At 37.2% G+C, this 15,959-nt stretch overlaps 1 protein-coding gene across 3 annotated transcripts in view; it reads left to right on the top strand.

The window, feature by feature from the left end:
• Positions 1 to 15,959, top strand: part of LOC135103842 (guanine nucleotide exchange factor subunit Rich-like) — a 59,231-nt gene that overhangs the window by 32,566 nt on the left and 10,706 nt on the right. For all 3 annotated transcript variants that reach the window (XM_064010683.1, XM_064010685.1, XM_064010684.1), the window contains 8 exons: positions 1,062 to 1,304; positions 1,449 to 1,647; positions 2,145 to 2,233; positions 4,934 to 5,105; positions 7,638 to 7,828; positions 8,624 to 8,799; positions 8,923 to 9,407; positions 13,305 to 15,959. The exon at positions 13,305 to 15,959 is cut by the window's right edge and continues 10,706 nt beyond it. In XM_064010683.1, the coding sequence (XP_063866753.1) occupies positions 1,062 to 1,304; positions 1,449 to 1,647; positions 2,145 to 2,233; positions 4,934 to 5,105; positions 7,638 to 7,828; positions 8,624 to 8,799; positions 8,923 to 9,388 (1,536 nt within the window). In that variant the 3' untranslated portion in view covers positions 9,389 to 9,407; positions 13,305 to 15,959. The remainder of the gene's footprint in view (positions 1 to 1,061; positions 1,305 to 1,448; positions 1,648 to 2,144; positions 2,234 to 4,933; positions 5,106 to 7,637; positions 7,829 to 8,623; positions 8,800 to 8,922; positions 9,408 to 13,304) is intronic.

Raw genomic sequence — 15,959 nt, forward strand, 5'->3', positions numbered from 1 at the left:
TGCTATGTTTTTTTTATTGAGGATATAAGTCCAGCTACCATTGAGTATATTCCTTTCCTCATAGACAGTCAGTGACTTATTTGCTCTGCAAACCAGAAAAAGTTTGTGCATGGAAGTACTTTACATTTTCTTACAAGAAGACACTTTGCATGCTTTATTTATTTCCAAAGGAAAATTCATATCATTTATATTTTTAACAGACTTCTAATACTCTAGGATCATTGACGCAATCTGATGGCAATAATGAGTTACCGTTTTTCAGTTTGGAGACAGTCAACTCCTGTGTGATCAGACTGATACATAAATATAATTTTTGTCTTTATATATATCATAGTTCCTTCAAATATATGTTCATTTATGTTTTAGTGTGTGTGTGTGTGTGTGTGTGTGTGTGTGTGTGTGTGTGTGTGTGTGTGTGTGTGTGTGCAATAATTATGCAAACACCTGCTCACTATGTACATAAAGGTTTGGTGTGTGTGTGTGTGTGTGTGTGTGTGTGTGTTCTGTGTGTTCATACATCTTGTGTTGTGCCAAGGGAATCATTGTCAAGGATCATGTATTGGGTTTCTGTTGCCAGCTTTGCTTATGCAGTTGTGGTAAGTTTGTAATTGTTTATAAGGATCTATTATACTTATGAATTGCTATTGTGATGAAGATGTGTGATTTATGTATATAGAAGAAATTGTACCTTTCATTACTAGTAACTTCTTTAGTATTGCCTCACAAGTTTTAAAAACCATAGGTATGCTTAAAATATTTGCATTGCTATATATGTAATCATGCTCTCAAAACTTTGACATCATGAAGTGAAGCCAGAGTACTGTAACTATGTAAATTACTTGAAGTATTGTAATTGTTAAAGTCTCTCTCTCTCTCTCTCTCTCTCTCTCTCTCTCTCTCTCTCTCTCTCTCTCTCTCTCTCTCTCTCTCTCTCTCTCTCTCTCTCTCTCTCTCTCTCTCTCTCTCTCTCTCTCTCTGTTGTAGCCTGTCAGTCATAGAATCTTCAATGGACTGGTATCTTACCTGCCTAATAGTCTTATGGGTGGTCTTTGTCTGGCCAGGTGTTGCGAGGACGTTCCTTCTCATCAGCTTCAGCCCCAAAAGTGGCTGTGGGTGAAAATGGCCCAACTAACCACCAGTCTGTGGTGAGGACCACCTCTGATTCAGCCAAGGTTCTTCCTGACATTACAAGACCAAGCCAAGCTGGAGGCCCCACTCGAAAACGTTCCAGTAGTTCCCTCAGCCGTGAAGTATCTACTGCTGAAGAGTTCTTCCTTGATGTAATCCTTCAGAGACATGCAAAGGTCAGCCAACTGTGAAGATGGTATGCTGTCCATGTAGGTAGTGATAACTATAATTAATTGAAAGCTTTTTTCCTGTTGCTTACCAAGGACTGGGTTTTCATCAATCTCTTTGTTTCTCATGCAAGTATCTCCCTTCATTAACAGAAACTTCTGCTTGGAGGCCGTCTAAGGGATCTAGGGACAATGGCTGCCCATTTGGACTTTCCATTGGTGTCGTGGCTCAGGAGAGAGCGTAACCGAGCATCACGCGTCGATGATTTTGTGGCCTCCCTTAAACAGGTCCACAGGGACTTCTCATGGCCCTACCCATCTGTTCCCTCCTCACAGATTCGCCGCTATTCAGGTGTGGCTCATTCAGCTTGAACCTTTCCATTCATGTTGATTTTGTGAATGGCTGTGATACATTCCTTTGTAAGGTCATACTTTTACTGTTTTTCATATATCCTGGGTAGTTTTGTTATGTTAAAGAAAGCTTTTATGTATAATGACATTTTTATCGAGAAGGAAGCAGTTCTCATTTTATCTCAGTCTTGCACTGTACAGAGAAATTGAGTTAATTTATTGGTATTTATTTTGTAACATGGCAGAGAAGTGTGAGTATTATTGGGATAGTTTTTTAACATTGTTTTCAGGCATCTTGTGGTATCTCATTTCCTAATTTATGTTCTTATGCACACTTTAAAGGTAGATTTTTGTAAATTATGGAACATATTACTAAGAGTCGTATACAGTTTTATATATATATACAGTTTCAGTTGTGTCTTTGCTATTGAATGCATTTTAGAAAGCCTTGTCATTAGACTGTAATGTACATTTGACCAGTAGCTATATTTTGGACAGTGTCAGTGGCAAGGGGTATGGGCAGCCCAGGGGAGAAGGTTGCTCTGGTAGAAGAAAGGATGCATGGCCTCTCCATCACAGTGCCTAAGGTAAGGCTCCTCAAATGTCCATTCCATTCCTTTATTCATGCATTTCATCATTTTTTCTTCCATTTTTCTTCCCACATCTCCCCTGACTTTTTTTTTCATCCAATCCAGCATGGCATAAAGACTGCTTCTTATCTGCTGTATATGTAAGTAACAGCTGATGATACACACACACACACACACACAGTGGTAAAGGGGCCAAGTCTGTGTTGGCCACCATGGTTGACGTAGGTTTGAACCCCATTAGAGGCTGGTTACTTCTGGGATTTTCCTGCTGAAAAGCAGGGCAGTTACTGTCATCCCCTGACCAGGTAGATGAGGTGCGTGGTGTGTGAGGTCACAGTCTTACCCAGTAATCGGTAATAATGAGCTCTGAGCTCGCACTGAGAGGGTAATGGCAGGTGGTTGCAGTCTGCTCATGATCAGCCCTTGATGAATTGCAGACACACACACACACACACACACACACACACACACAGACACACACAGAGACACACACACACACACACACACACACACACACACACACACACACACACACACACACACACACACACACACACACACACACACATATACAGTCAGGCCTCAACATTTCTGTAGATTAGGTAACAGACATCCACAGAGTGAAAATCCACAAATACAGTCTGTCATTGAATTAGGCTGCAACACTTCAGCAGCAACAATATGTAAACATGGTGGCCTGTGTGTATCATAGAAAGTGCTAAAAAGAAAATTAAAACTTACAACCTGCTAGTATTTGGATACATTCCTTTTATTTTTTATTTGTATTTATTTGTATTTTTTTTCTTTATATATATATATATATATATATATATATATATATATATATATATATATATATATATATATATATATATATATATATATATATATATATATATATATATTTTTTTTATTTTATTTATTTATTTTTATTTATTTATTTATTTTTTTTTTTGTACAGCCCTGTAGGGCTGTACAAGGTTGTGTATAACCTCTCAACTGACCACTTAATACTCAAAAGGACCCAAAAAGGGCTTGCAATGGCTAAGAAAGTGTAAGACAAAACAGAGTAATCCCTTTTAGGGATCCTCTGGGTATTAACTTTGGAGAGGGATGCAGGCAGGTATTATGCTTCCTCCTCAACAAATCACTTCAACACCTTCTGACAAACATGCACACTCACAGTTCCCTGAGTTGGTATGTGTTTAATTGGAATGTCTGACTTGTATAAGGTAACCAGCACTGTTATGTTTTCCCTAGTAGTTATCCTTCTGGCCATCACATGAGATTATGTACACACCAAATGTAGTGCACCACACCAAAAAATGGTGAGGCACAAAACATGTTAAGCAAAATCCCACCTTGTGGGCCTCACAAAGCAGCTGAGCTCATCTACCCTGTCACACAGCATTGCCAAGGCATCATTGTTGGTAACATATCAATGTACTAGCAGAGATTTTGCATTACAAGTAAACTCAGTCTTAGCCATGAATAAAAAAATGCAATTAATCCATTTGACTGTAGCCCAGTGAACAAACTTTAGGCGCAGACTGTATATATAAACACTTTTAACATGGTGCAGTTTTACTTCTTTTAGCTCTTAATGATATTCCCTTAAAGTCAAGATGTATGAAGAGTGAAAATACTTGCAATATTGATATGCAACATGTAAAACATCATTGTCTGTTGCCTCCCCTACCATACTCTTCTCATAAAGGAATTAATTTTTGTGATTACATATATTTTTTTAATGATGCTTCTCTACTTTACTACTTACTACACAATAAAGTGTCTTCTTTTCCATTTGTAGATGGGGGATTCTGCAACTATTTTCTTATGCAGCATCTCCCTGTCATGCACTTGCCTAAATGCATGCTTTTTCTTTGCAATACCAGTGTTTCCAAGTACCTTCAGTTTATCACTTAACAATGCCAGTGGTCCTGGTGACTTCCTCTCCTCCATCTCCTTCAGAGCATTCTTCACTGGAATTATGTTGTGATAAATTAGACATAGGTTTTAGTGAACACAAATTACATTTGAATAAAACTGACTACGTTTTGATAATTGTTGAAATATGCTTGTTGTAAGTTTTAAACATCTTGGTCAAATAATTTCAAGTTGAGATCCACTAAATAAGATTTAAGTAACTTGGAAGCTGACTTGTTTAATTTTTTGTGGGTAGAATATCCTATCCATTTGTGTTATCAAAGAAATTGTGACCAGTGATATGTTTGGAGAGAGAGTGAACAGTATTTATATTCCAAACTTCAACTAACATGAACATCCAGTTTCCCATAGTTGCCAGATGAATTGGATTCCTGTGTACCTCCTCACAATAAGTACATTACCTTACATGATATCGTACATACCCTGTGCAGTCATTCCCAGTTCTTTCTGCCTGTCAAATTGATTAAATCTACTGAATCTCATATTATTACTGAGGGAGGACACTCCAAGCACACTTCTGGAAGATTGAAAAGATGTGCTATTTCATATTTTCATTGTTTCCTTGAAGGCCTTCATCTAGTTTTCTAAGAATTAGTTAATGAAAATGAAGTAACAAATGTAATTGAATGCAAGTATATTAATGTTTGTGTGAGGCAGCTATCTTCTTTGTAGGGATATCTGTTTAGAAAACTGCTTTTGATATCTTATAATTCACACATTGAAAGCATTGACAAATTCTTCACTTGACAGATTGCATCACTGGATACTGGAGAGATTGGAGATAGTGGATATCTGAGTCAAGCTACTGGAGACACTCATACTGTCACCCCTCAGCATGGGCCACACTCACCACCAGCCCTACCCTCTCCTATAGACATAATACCCCGTCAGGCACTCCTCCTTCCCCATTCTCCTGCTGCAGGTAAGACCTATGTAAATTTTATTGTTACACATAGGTAAACTCATTAAAATCTCATAATTATACATTAAAATACATTGAAAACTGATATGGATACTCACCAATGGTTTTATTTGTTGATAGTGAAGTTTTTGCAGACTTAAACTTTTTTTAAATTATCTGAATGTTGTCTACAAGTTTCTGGCAAGTTTCAGCTTGCCTGCTTTTCATGCCTCACTGAGAGTCCTTTCAAGTTTGTCAATCATAGAAATAGAATTGTCTTTATTCCTTTATTTACCTTTCAGAATTGCTCAAATATTCTCAGTAGGTGATATATCAGGTTTGTTGGGTGGCCAGTCATGGATAATGGTCTGTCACTACTTTAAAGCCATTCTGATAAGTGGCACTGTCTTGCTGAAATATTTTGTTACCAGTTGAAATGAAAGAATTGGCCTGGTTGTCATGAAGAATTACAAGATACACTTGAGAATTCACAGTCTATTGTTGGTTAGGATAATGAGGTATGCTAGGCCATCATACCTAAAACCATTCTACACCATTAGGGGAACTAGTCACTTGATACTGGGGTTAATAATACTCTGGTCGTATAGGCCTCAAGTCAGGTGATCCTCAAGACAGATTGGCCTGAATCTAAATAAGCCTCAGGAGGATTGGTACTCAAGACACTTGATACCAAAATCTCTAGACACAGACATCTGGACCACAGGCTTCATGAAAGCAGCATGTGGAATGTGGATCCCACACTATTCACACAACATTCACCAACCCATCCACTAGTTACTCAACCACTCAACAGTATCCACCCACTCATCCACCCACCAACAGCCAAAACCCTGTCCATTTATCCACTGACTCATGCTCAGCACCCACCCACTTCCATTATTTTACCCATCCAGCCACCCATTCAACCACATCCACCCATCCACCCACCAGACACAACCTACAGGCCCACCCACCCATCCATCCACCCATCTCTTGCCCATTAACCCACCCATTCATCAACCCAGCCACACTCACCAAACCATCCACTTACCAGGTTAAGCTCTTAATCCCCAGGTTTGTTGGCTCCTTTCATCGAATTTAAAGTGCTAACCACCAAAATATACATAAAACACTTTATAACTAAATATTATGATGGTTGCTATAATTATTTATACATACAAGGTCTTTTTGTCAATCTGTTCTATCTTTGTCTTCCTTCTACCCAAAGATGATGCTGGGTTGGGAGCTCATTCGTCTCTCTCTCTCTCTCTCTCTCTCTCTCTCTCTCTCTCTCTCTCTCTCTCTCTCTCTCTCTCTCTCTCTCTCTCTCTCTCTCTCTCTCTCTCTCTCTCTCTCTCTCTCTCTCTCTCTCTCTCTCTCTCTCCAAGTGGTTATGGGATTCACAGGTGTAGCATTGATGTGCTGCCTAGAGGTGGTTAAGATTTTGTGGGTGAGTGATTACAGGCACCAAGCTTATCTCAAATGTGGATAAGACTAGATGTAGGAAATGCTCAGACTTGTCTGGAAACTTAATGGGGATGTTTATATTCATGTTTACAGTATTTTTATACTGAGCATAAATCCCTAGATAGTTGGGCAACTCCTAGGCCTATTATGGAAGATGGAAAAGTCTTCAGCATCCAATTTATGTTGGACCTGGAAGTAGGAAGGTGTGGTATAATAGCAACTGATATGAAAGTGATCAGTTTTGGTTCTGTTACATTGAGATGTCTCAGCCTGACCAGCTGTTGAGTACTGGTTGTTGCTAGTACACTTGTGTACTTGGCTTACAGTCATAATTTGCTCCAAAATTGCCATCAGAAGCAAAATCTATTCAGTCTTTTGCAAGACTTTATTCTAGAAAACCCCGAAGAATTTTTAAATAAATTTTGTCTCTTGAAAGTGCACTAAAATGTACGTATATGTCGTATATGTATAAAACAATGTATTTTACACTGCAATGCATATCATAATGTTTACCATCAGCAAGTGTATCAAGAAATTTTTTTTTAGATAGTAAATTTAGCATTCACCCAAGTGATGGGTTGGTCATATGTGAACCTAACTGTTGTAAGGGAAAAAAAGAAAAAAAATAAAATATATATATATATATATATATATATATATATATATATATATATATATATATATATATATATATATATATATATATATATATATATATATATATATATATATATATATATATATATATATATATATATATATATATATATATATATATATATATAATATTAATTAATATATTTATTTATTTTTTGGGGGGGTGGGGTGGGGGGGATCTGATAGCATATTAAACCAGGTCAGATATGCCAGTTACCCTATAGTATAACCACAGCATAAATCAATGATCTAGGCTTGCTGTTGTCACAATAATTCCAGTATGTTTATCACTTGTCTTGTTAAATGGTTGGCTGCTGCCTTACATATAAACTGATCTTAACCATGGACTTTGTAGGAGTTTAGGTAAAATAGGCAAATGTGTCATTATCATCTTAAAGATCCTAATAACTTCCACTGTTTTCCTATTAGGTGACACAATAAGTGTGATGAGTGAGGAGGGAACTGTGTATGGTGATGATGCCTCCAGTCTCTGTGGGGACTGGGGCACAGACGGCAGTGATCCTACTCGAGATCTGCTCTCCCGTCCTCCTGACCCTCCACCCCAGCCTACACCTCGTCCTCCTCCTCATGCTGAGGTACAGCTGAGGTACCTCTTGCAGGTATGTATATTTTCCTAGTTACATTTGTACATTTTAAGTACAGTGGAAGCCCACATTTGGTAAGTAATTGGTGCTGAAATAATCTTACCAAACATGACACTTCCAAGTGTAACTCCCTAGCTAAAATTATAAGGAAAGTTATTGGTAGCAGAGTTGTCATGAAATCACCATGTTTGTATTGCACTTGTAGAAAACAAAAAACTAATTTATGTTGTGCAAAGATCTCCAGAAATAAGTTCTATTACATTATATGAGTGAAGGAAAGTTTGTGTAACATGGGAGGATACAATCTCAGAGTACTTATACAAGATGAAGTTAAGAGATTAAGAGATTTGGAATGTCCAGGGATGAAATAAGTAGAGAAGAGGAAGTGATTTCTCTTCTGTAGACAGAAGGCCTCAATAGGCTATTAAGAGCACATCATCATTTGAGAATTAACTATTGATTTTCTTTCCGAATACAGTTAAAATCATATGTACTCATCTAAATATCAGAAAACAGCATTTCATAAATCTTTCCAGAACATGTCAGCACTGTTAGCTAGTGTGTGGGTTTGGATGTGGGGTTGACTGAGAAGTACTTTTATGTTTTGATGTGTGGTAACCAGGCAGAGAAGTAAAGAAAGATTTTGAGAATGTCTAAAAGGTTATAAGTTTCTCTAAGGAAAGACAAAATAAAAGACTTTGTGCTACAAAAGGTGTTATGGTAATAAAAAGATTTAAAGCAAAAGTAGTGAAAAATATACATGTCTTTTCATGTTGAAGACATCATTGAATGCTTTGTGTCTTTCTTCAGGTGCTGCTGGAGGCTGGGTGTCTGGAGTGGAGTGTTGTGGTTGCAGTGGTACTACGTGATGCCCTGGCAGTGTTGCGAGTAGTGACACTGGCCAGGGCACCTGATGTGCCAGCTCAGGTCATAAACAGACTTACAGCTGGACTTCAGGACCTCCTGCTCTTCACCACTACTGAATGGTTGGCTAAAATATATTAGTACCAAAAGTTATCTTAACACTATCATGAAATATCACTGTGCACACCCTTCATGATTTATTTTTCCTTGTCATCATGATAGATATATTTACTTGTTTATTTCAGCTTGGGCTACCAGAACTTTTTAGGTGCCATCATGAGTCAAGTGAAGGTGCTGGAAAGACTAGCCAGCACAAGGGAGGTGTCCAGGACACCCAGCCCCCCTTCCTCTCGTCCCCCTTCCACCAGTAAGGAGTCAGAGCCTTCTCCCTCAAATGCAGAAGCCTGTGTCAGAACCACTATACAGACTGCACCTCCTGTATCCAGCCAGCAGCAGGCTACTCCTCAGCAGTCATTAAAGCAACAACAGCAAAATCAACAACCTGCACAGTTGTCACAGCAACTCCCTCAACAACAGTTGCAGCAACCAACCATACAAAGAATGTCAATACTGCCTCGCCAAACTTCAGGCACCACTGAGACCTTAGCAGAAGAAACTCTGTCTCAAGCATCAGAAGAAGAACTGTTAGTTGAGGAGGAGGATCCCATGGCAGTTGAGGAAGGAGGCAGTGCAGCATGTGTGGTGTCTTAGGCTGTATTGCAACTTACAGGTAAGCTTTGTCTTACAATTAAAATAATTTTGGATATTTTGAAAAGTGAACAGGTAAGTTAATTTAATATAAAGCGGTAAAATATTCCCTTTACTCTATATAGACGGTACAATACTAAACAGTCCATAGAAGTATCCATGAAAGGGTTGACCTAAATTGCTTTGTTGCTTAACCAAGTGACTGAAGATGGTAGTACATATTTAAAGATGCAAGTTTTATGTATCAATCTGTCTATATTACACTGACTCCTGCAAAGATGGCTGGACAAAACAAGGTGTCCCCTTCCCTCACACACACACATGCACACACACATTTATGTAAAGGCTGATGAATTAAGGAATTGAAGAGTCATTTATGAAATAATAATAGTGAAGTGCTCTTGAACCTCAGTTTAACAGATTCAGAGAAAACAGACTCTTTGTATCTGGCACTGAAAAAGTGGATTAGATTATTCAAAAAGTCTGCAGCTCAAAAATGTCTGGTTATAAGCAAAGCAGTTGGTGCAGGTGGTGAGGAATTCCTACTAAATCAAACTTGTTCACTTCATTCCCATGATTCAGTTATTTGTGTTTCTGCTTATTTCTTTTTTATTTCAATATTTTGCTCAACAAAATGCCCCTGAAGATTGAGATAGGAAGCATGGAAACTGTGACACAATGCAGATAAAAAAAAAAATTGAAAAAAAAATTGAAAAAAAAAAATATATATATATATATATATATATATATATATATATATATATATATATATATATATATATATATATATATATATATATATATATTTTTTTTTTTTTTTTTTTTTTTTTTTTTTTCTAGGAGAGGTACTGGCCAAGGGGAACAAAACTAATAAAAAAAAAAAAAATACTGAGGTGGTGATCCCTGAAGAGTCAAAAGTAGTAGCCAAAAAATTTTAGGATAAGTGTCTTGAAACCTCCCTCTTGAAATAGTTCAAGTCATAAGAAGGTGGAAATACAGAAGCAGGCAGGGAGTTCCAGAGTTTACCGGAGAAAGGGATGAATGATTGACAATACTGGGTAACTCTTGCATTAGAGAGGTGGACAGAATAGAATTGAGAGAAAGAAGAAAGTCTTGTGCAGCAAGGCCACGGGAGGAGGGGAGGCATACAATTAGCAAGATCAGAAGAGCAGTTGCCATGAAAATAGTGGTAGAAGATAGCAATAGATGCAACATTGCAGTGATGAGAAAGAGGCTGAAGACTGTCAGCTAGAAGAGTAGAGTTGATAAGATGAAAAGCTTTTTTGATTCTACCCTGTCTAAAAGTGCAGTATGAGTGGGAACCCCCTCCCCATACATGTGAAGAATACTCCATACATGGACAAACAAGGCCCCTGTACAGAGTTAGCAGCTGGGGTGGTGAGAAAAACTGGCAAAGATGATTCAAAATGCCTAGCTTCATAGAAGCTGTTTTAGCTAGAGATGAGATGTCAAGTTTCCATCTTAGACTATAAGTAAAAGACAGACCAAGGATGTTCATTGTAGAAGAGGGGGGCAGTTGAGTGTCACTGAAGAAGAGGGGGACAGTTGAATGTCACTGAAGAAGAGGGGATAGATATCTGGAGAGTTGTGCCAAGTTAATAGATGGAGGAATTGAGTTTTTGAGACATTGAACGTTACTAAGTTTGCTCTGGCCCAATCAGAAATTTTAGAGAGATCAGAAGTCAGGCATTCTGTGGTTTCCCTGTGTGAACTGTTTACTTCCTGAAGGATTGGACATCTACAAAAAGACGTGGAAAAGTTCAGAGTGGTATCATCAGCACAGGAGTGGGTAGGACACAAAGTTCAGTTTAGAAGATCATTGATGAATAATAGGAAGAGTGTGGGTGACAGGACAGAACCATGAGTAACACCACTGTTAATATACCTAGGAAAAGAGCAGTGACTGTCACCACAGCAACAATAGAACAGTCAGAGAAGAAACTTGAGATGAAGTTACAGAGAGAAGGCTAGAAGCCGTAGGAGGGTAGTTTGGAAATCAAAGCTTTGTGCCAGACTTCATGAAAAGGTTTTGATATGTCTAAGGTAACAGTAAAAGTTCCACCAAAATCCCTAGAAGAGGATGACCAAGACTGTAAGGAAAGCCAGATCACCAGTAGAGCAGCCTCAGTGAACCCATACTGATGATCAGATAGAAGGTTGTGAAGTGTTTTCAATGTTTAAGAATCTTCCTGTTGAGCATAGACTCAACAACTTTAAAGAAGCAGGAAATTAAAGCTGTAAAACGGTAGTTTGAGGGATTAGAGCAGTCAGTCTTTTTAGGAACAGGCTGAATGTAGGCAAACTTCCAGCTGGAAGGAAAGGTAGATGTTGACAGAGTTGAAAGAGTTTGACTAGGCAAGGTGCAAGCACAGGCACAGTTTTGAAGAACAGCAGGAGGGCTATCATCAAGTCCATAAACCTTCCAAGGCTTAAGACCAGCAAAGGCACAGAAAACATAATTTTGAAAGATCTTAATGGGTAGCATGAAATTGTCAGAGGGTGGAAGAGAGGGAGAGACAAGCAAGTATGAATCATCTAAGGTACAGTTTTTAGCAAAGGTCCGAGAGAGGTGTTCAGCTTTAGGATAGATGAAATGGGAGTGGTGCCATCATGTTGAAATAGATGGAAAGATGAAGAAGAAAAGTTGTTGGAGTCACAAGTGGAGTTAGGTTGAGAAAGATTTTGACACACAAAGTTTATAAGAATCAGGTGATAGAAAGCTCAAGTACCCTTTGTGGGCCATCTCTCTATCATGTATAGTATGAGAACACACTGTATTAAACCAAGGTTTGGAATGTTTAGGACAAGAGTGAGCAATGCCAGACACTATCACCTCTCTTATGTCAGTACACAGAGACAGGTCTCTGATACGGAAACAGTACATTCCATGAAAAATCTAAATAATATCTCATGAGGTCCTTGTAATTAGCAAAAGTAATACACTAAAGGCACCTTTTCCTTGGGTGATCCTGAGCAGGAATTGGAGTGATAGAACAAGATACAAATATGAGGTTGTGATCAGAGCAGTCCAACGGAGAAGACAGAGTGACTGCATAAGCATAACAATTAGAGGTTAGGAAAAGATCAAGAATGTTGGGTGTATTGCCAAGATGGTCAGGAATATGAGAAGGATGTTGCACTAATTGCTCTAGATTATGGAGGATAGCAAAGTTAAAGTTGAGTTCACCTGGTTGGTCAGTGAATCTTAAGCTAGTGGTGAACATTGAAGCCTCCAAAACAGAGATCTCCATGAAAGTAAAAGAGTCAGGATGTAGTACTCCACTTTGGAAGCTGAATAGTCTGATTTTTTTATATAATTAGAGGAGTTAGGTGAGAGGTATACAGCAGAGATGAATTTAGTTTGGTAGTGGCTTTGCAGTCATAGCCAGATAGTAGAAAATTTGTAAGATTCAAGAGAGTGGGCACAGGAGCAAGTTGTCATTGTGTACAGAGACACAACATCCAGCTCTGGATTGGATTGAGAATTCAATCTAATTTATTTAGTAATGGTTTTATACATGTTTACACACATATTTTAGCTTGCTAGTATATTTATATATTATGCTTCACTACCCCATTTACTTGATATAGTGTGTTTATTATATGATTATCTGCACTCATGGAGTGGAACTACAGAGATGAATATTACTCATTATGAGAATATACTATTCATATTACACACTAATTTATGTATACTGCTGATAAGTGTAACCTCATGTAAATTACAAAGTTAGTGTAACACAAGTAGATTCCTCATGTAATCCTTTGAATTGAGGTTCAAGTGCATACATACTTGTGTGTATCTATTTTATTTTTATCAGGTATCAACCTGTTCATTTATTTGAGTTGATACATGAATATTGCCTTGATAAAACTTAAATGTGTTTCTTTTTCTCAGGTGCTACTAAACTTCATCTATCCTCAAGTGTGACTATAGTATTATATTATCCTCATTGAACACCATCTTCATGAGCATGGATCTGTACATTGAGTCAAGAATTGGAAAGTCTTGCTCACATCTAACAGTAAGTTACCATATGTGTATGAAGAGAAAAGCTTTTGTCATGTTGAACATAGGAAAACTTTGATACTGATCATGGAATCATGTGAAGTTGTCTTGACAACATGGCATGGACCATAAACAGTTTAATTTCCTGAGAAAGAATGATGATGGACTCTGTTTGTTTACCTGTTAAGAGCCACCAGTTAAACACCTGTTTTAAAGTTAGCTCAGGAATTTACATGACTGTGTGATTGCATGTTACCTAAGGATTGTAAGCACACAGTTGCTTTTTTACTATGTGACAAGATAAAAGATATAATTAATTATTTATTGGCATCAAACAATAATTCACTGATAATGTACAAGTTGAATATAGCAATATGCTTATAGGGTTACAAGTAGCAACATTGGAAGAAAATTATAAGAGAAGTGTTTGGGATCTCATTATTTAACTTTAAAGGTGAAGTTAGAAATGAGTCACTGCATGTAATGTGCAGACCGTGAATTGAGTAGCAAAGACACCACAGGTAGCATGACTGCTGATAATGCCATGATAATAGAAAGTCAACAAATTAGTTACTTTGAGACAAAAGTTACTGTATTCATGTTTTTTTTTAAGATCATATAATGTAGAGGTGAAATACTTTTGACTGCTTATTGCTTCAACATTCTTCATTGATGTGTGATGTGCCCTGAAGGATTTTGAAAACTGTGTACACCTTATAAGAGGATTATTTTCTTGAAGCTTGCCCTGTTAAGAGCTTACATCTTTAATATGTAGGCTGTCATCATTACTTTCTTTGTTTGCTATGCTTTATTATACAACTCTCTCACCTTTTGATTAACTGCCACTACTGTTTGCCTCTCCGTCCACCTTGTAATACTGGTTTTTGTCTTATTTTTCTTTTAGAAATTTTCAGTCATTACAATATATACACACACACACACACACACACACACACACACACACACACACACACACACACACACACACACACACACACACACACACACATCTTTTCATCCTTTTTTTTTTTTTTTTTTTTTTTTTTTTTTCATTATAAATTTTTTTCCATCAGTGAGATAAGTGCTGGTTTTGTGTAATGATGTGCCACATACAGTTGGTGAGGCTAATAGACAATAATCCTTAGTGTCTCCTTCATTGCTGATTGACCAGTTTTTACACAGAATGTAAATTTATTCCTGAGTATGAGTAAGCAGTCGTATTCTCTGAAAATAATATTTTACCTTGCTTCTGTCAGGGTGGAAAAAATGGTAATTTGTTAATGTATTTTATGATATTGGTGATTTTCCATGTGCTTACTGTGAATACTTAGGAGGTATGAACAGGGAGCATCAGTGGTGGTGGAGAAAGGTAATGATGTGGTGCAGCCCTTCAAACCTCCAACATGCTTTATGTGAAGGAGCTAATGTATATACTGGTATGTTACTTGTTTTAATACTACAGTAAGAACTCTTTTATTGGAAGGGGCAAAAGTGGGGGAGTGTTAATGAAAAAAAAAAAATTGAAGTCTTACATTCCTATATTGAAACATAATTCTTCCATCCATTAACAATTAAGACAAGTTTTGAAGTTTTCTTGGTGTATTATTAGTAAGGACAAATATTAATTTATTGAATCTTGATGTTATAGCAAAAAAATTTCAAATGGTAAGTAGTAGGAAATTAAATAAGCGTAGGAATCATGTGCTAGTATATAGATCATTTTTTTATTTTATTTGTTTTTTTATTTGATAAATCACTTAGAATATATTAATTTTTATATTAAAAAGCAGCAAACAATTTTAAACTGATAAAAGAGTTTCTTCTGTACTCTCAAGTATTACAGAGGGTCCAAAGTGACTAGGCTAAGTTTCTAAGAGCTTTAAAATTAGCTTTGTGGTAACCCATGGAACATTGAAGCAGTTGATGTAGAGTCTGTATATGATTGTAGATACACATATTTATATGCTGTACGTATATGTCCCATGTTGGTATGTGTAAGCGGCCAGAAATTAAGAGTTCTAAACACTAAAAAAATAGCTCCTTTGTGTATGAGAGAGAGAGAGAGAGAGAGAGAGAGAGAGAGAGAGAGAGAGAGAGAGAGAGAGAGAGAGAGAGTCTACCTATCCAATCTTTATCTATCTGTCTGTCTTTCTGTATGCATATGGGTGATCTTACTAGTGCAAAAGATCAACAATCCTGCTCGTGTGTGTGTGTGTGTGTGTGTGTGTGTGTGTGTGTGTGTGTGTGTGTGTGTGTGTGTGTGTGTGTGTTTGCTTGGTATGAGACCAGAAATTACCCATACTCCACCATGTGGTAGTAAACAACTAAATTTACCTGGTTCATAGACCATATATTTCTATAATCAGTGAGTCCTGTATCATGAAGCCCAAAACAAAGTAGCAGTCATATATATATATATATATATATATATATATATATATATATATATATATATATATATATATATATACACACACACACAAGGTGTTCCAAAAGTATATGTCACATTATGACACTTTATATCTTAATAACTATGGAGGATAT

Source organism: Scylla paramamosain, chromosome 9 (assembly GCF_035594125.1).
Source record: "Scylla paramamosain isolate STU-SP2022 chromosome 9, ASM3559412v1, whole genome shotgun sequence".
Lineage (NCBI taxonomy): Eukaryota > Metazoa > Arthropoda > Malacostraca > Decapoda > Portunidae > Scylla > Scylla paramamosain.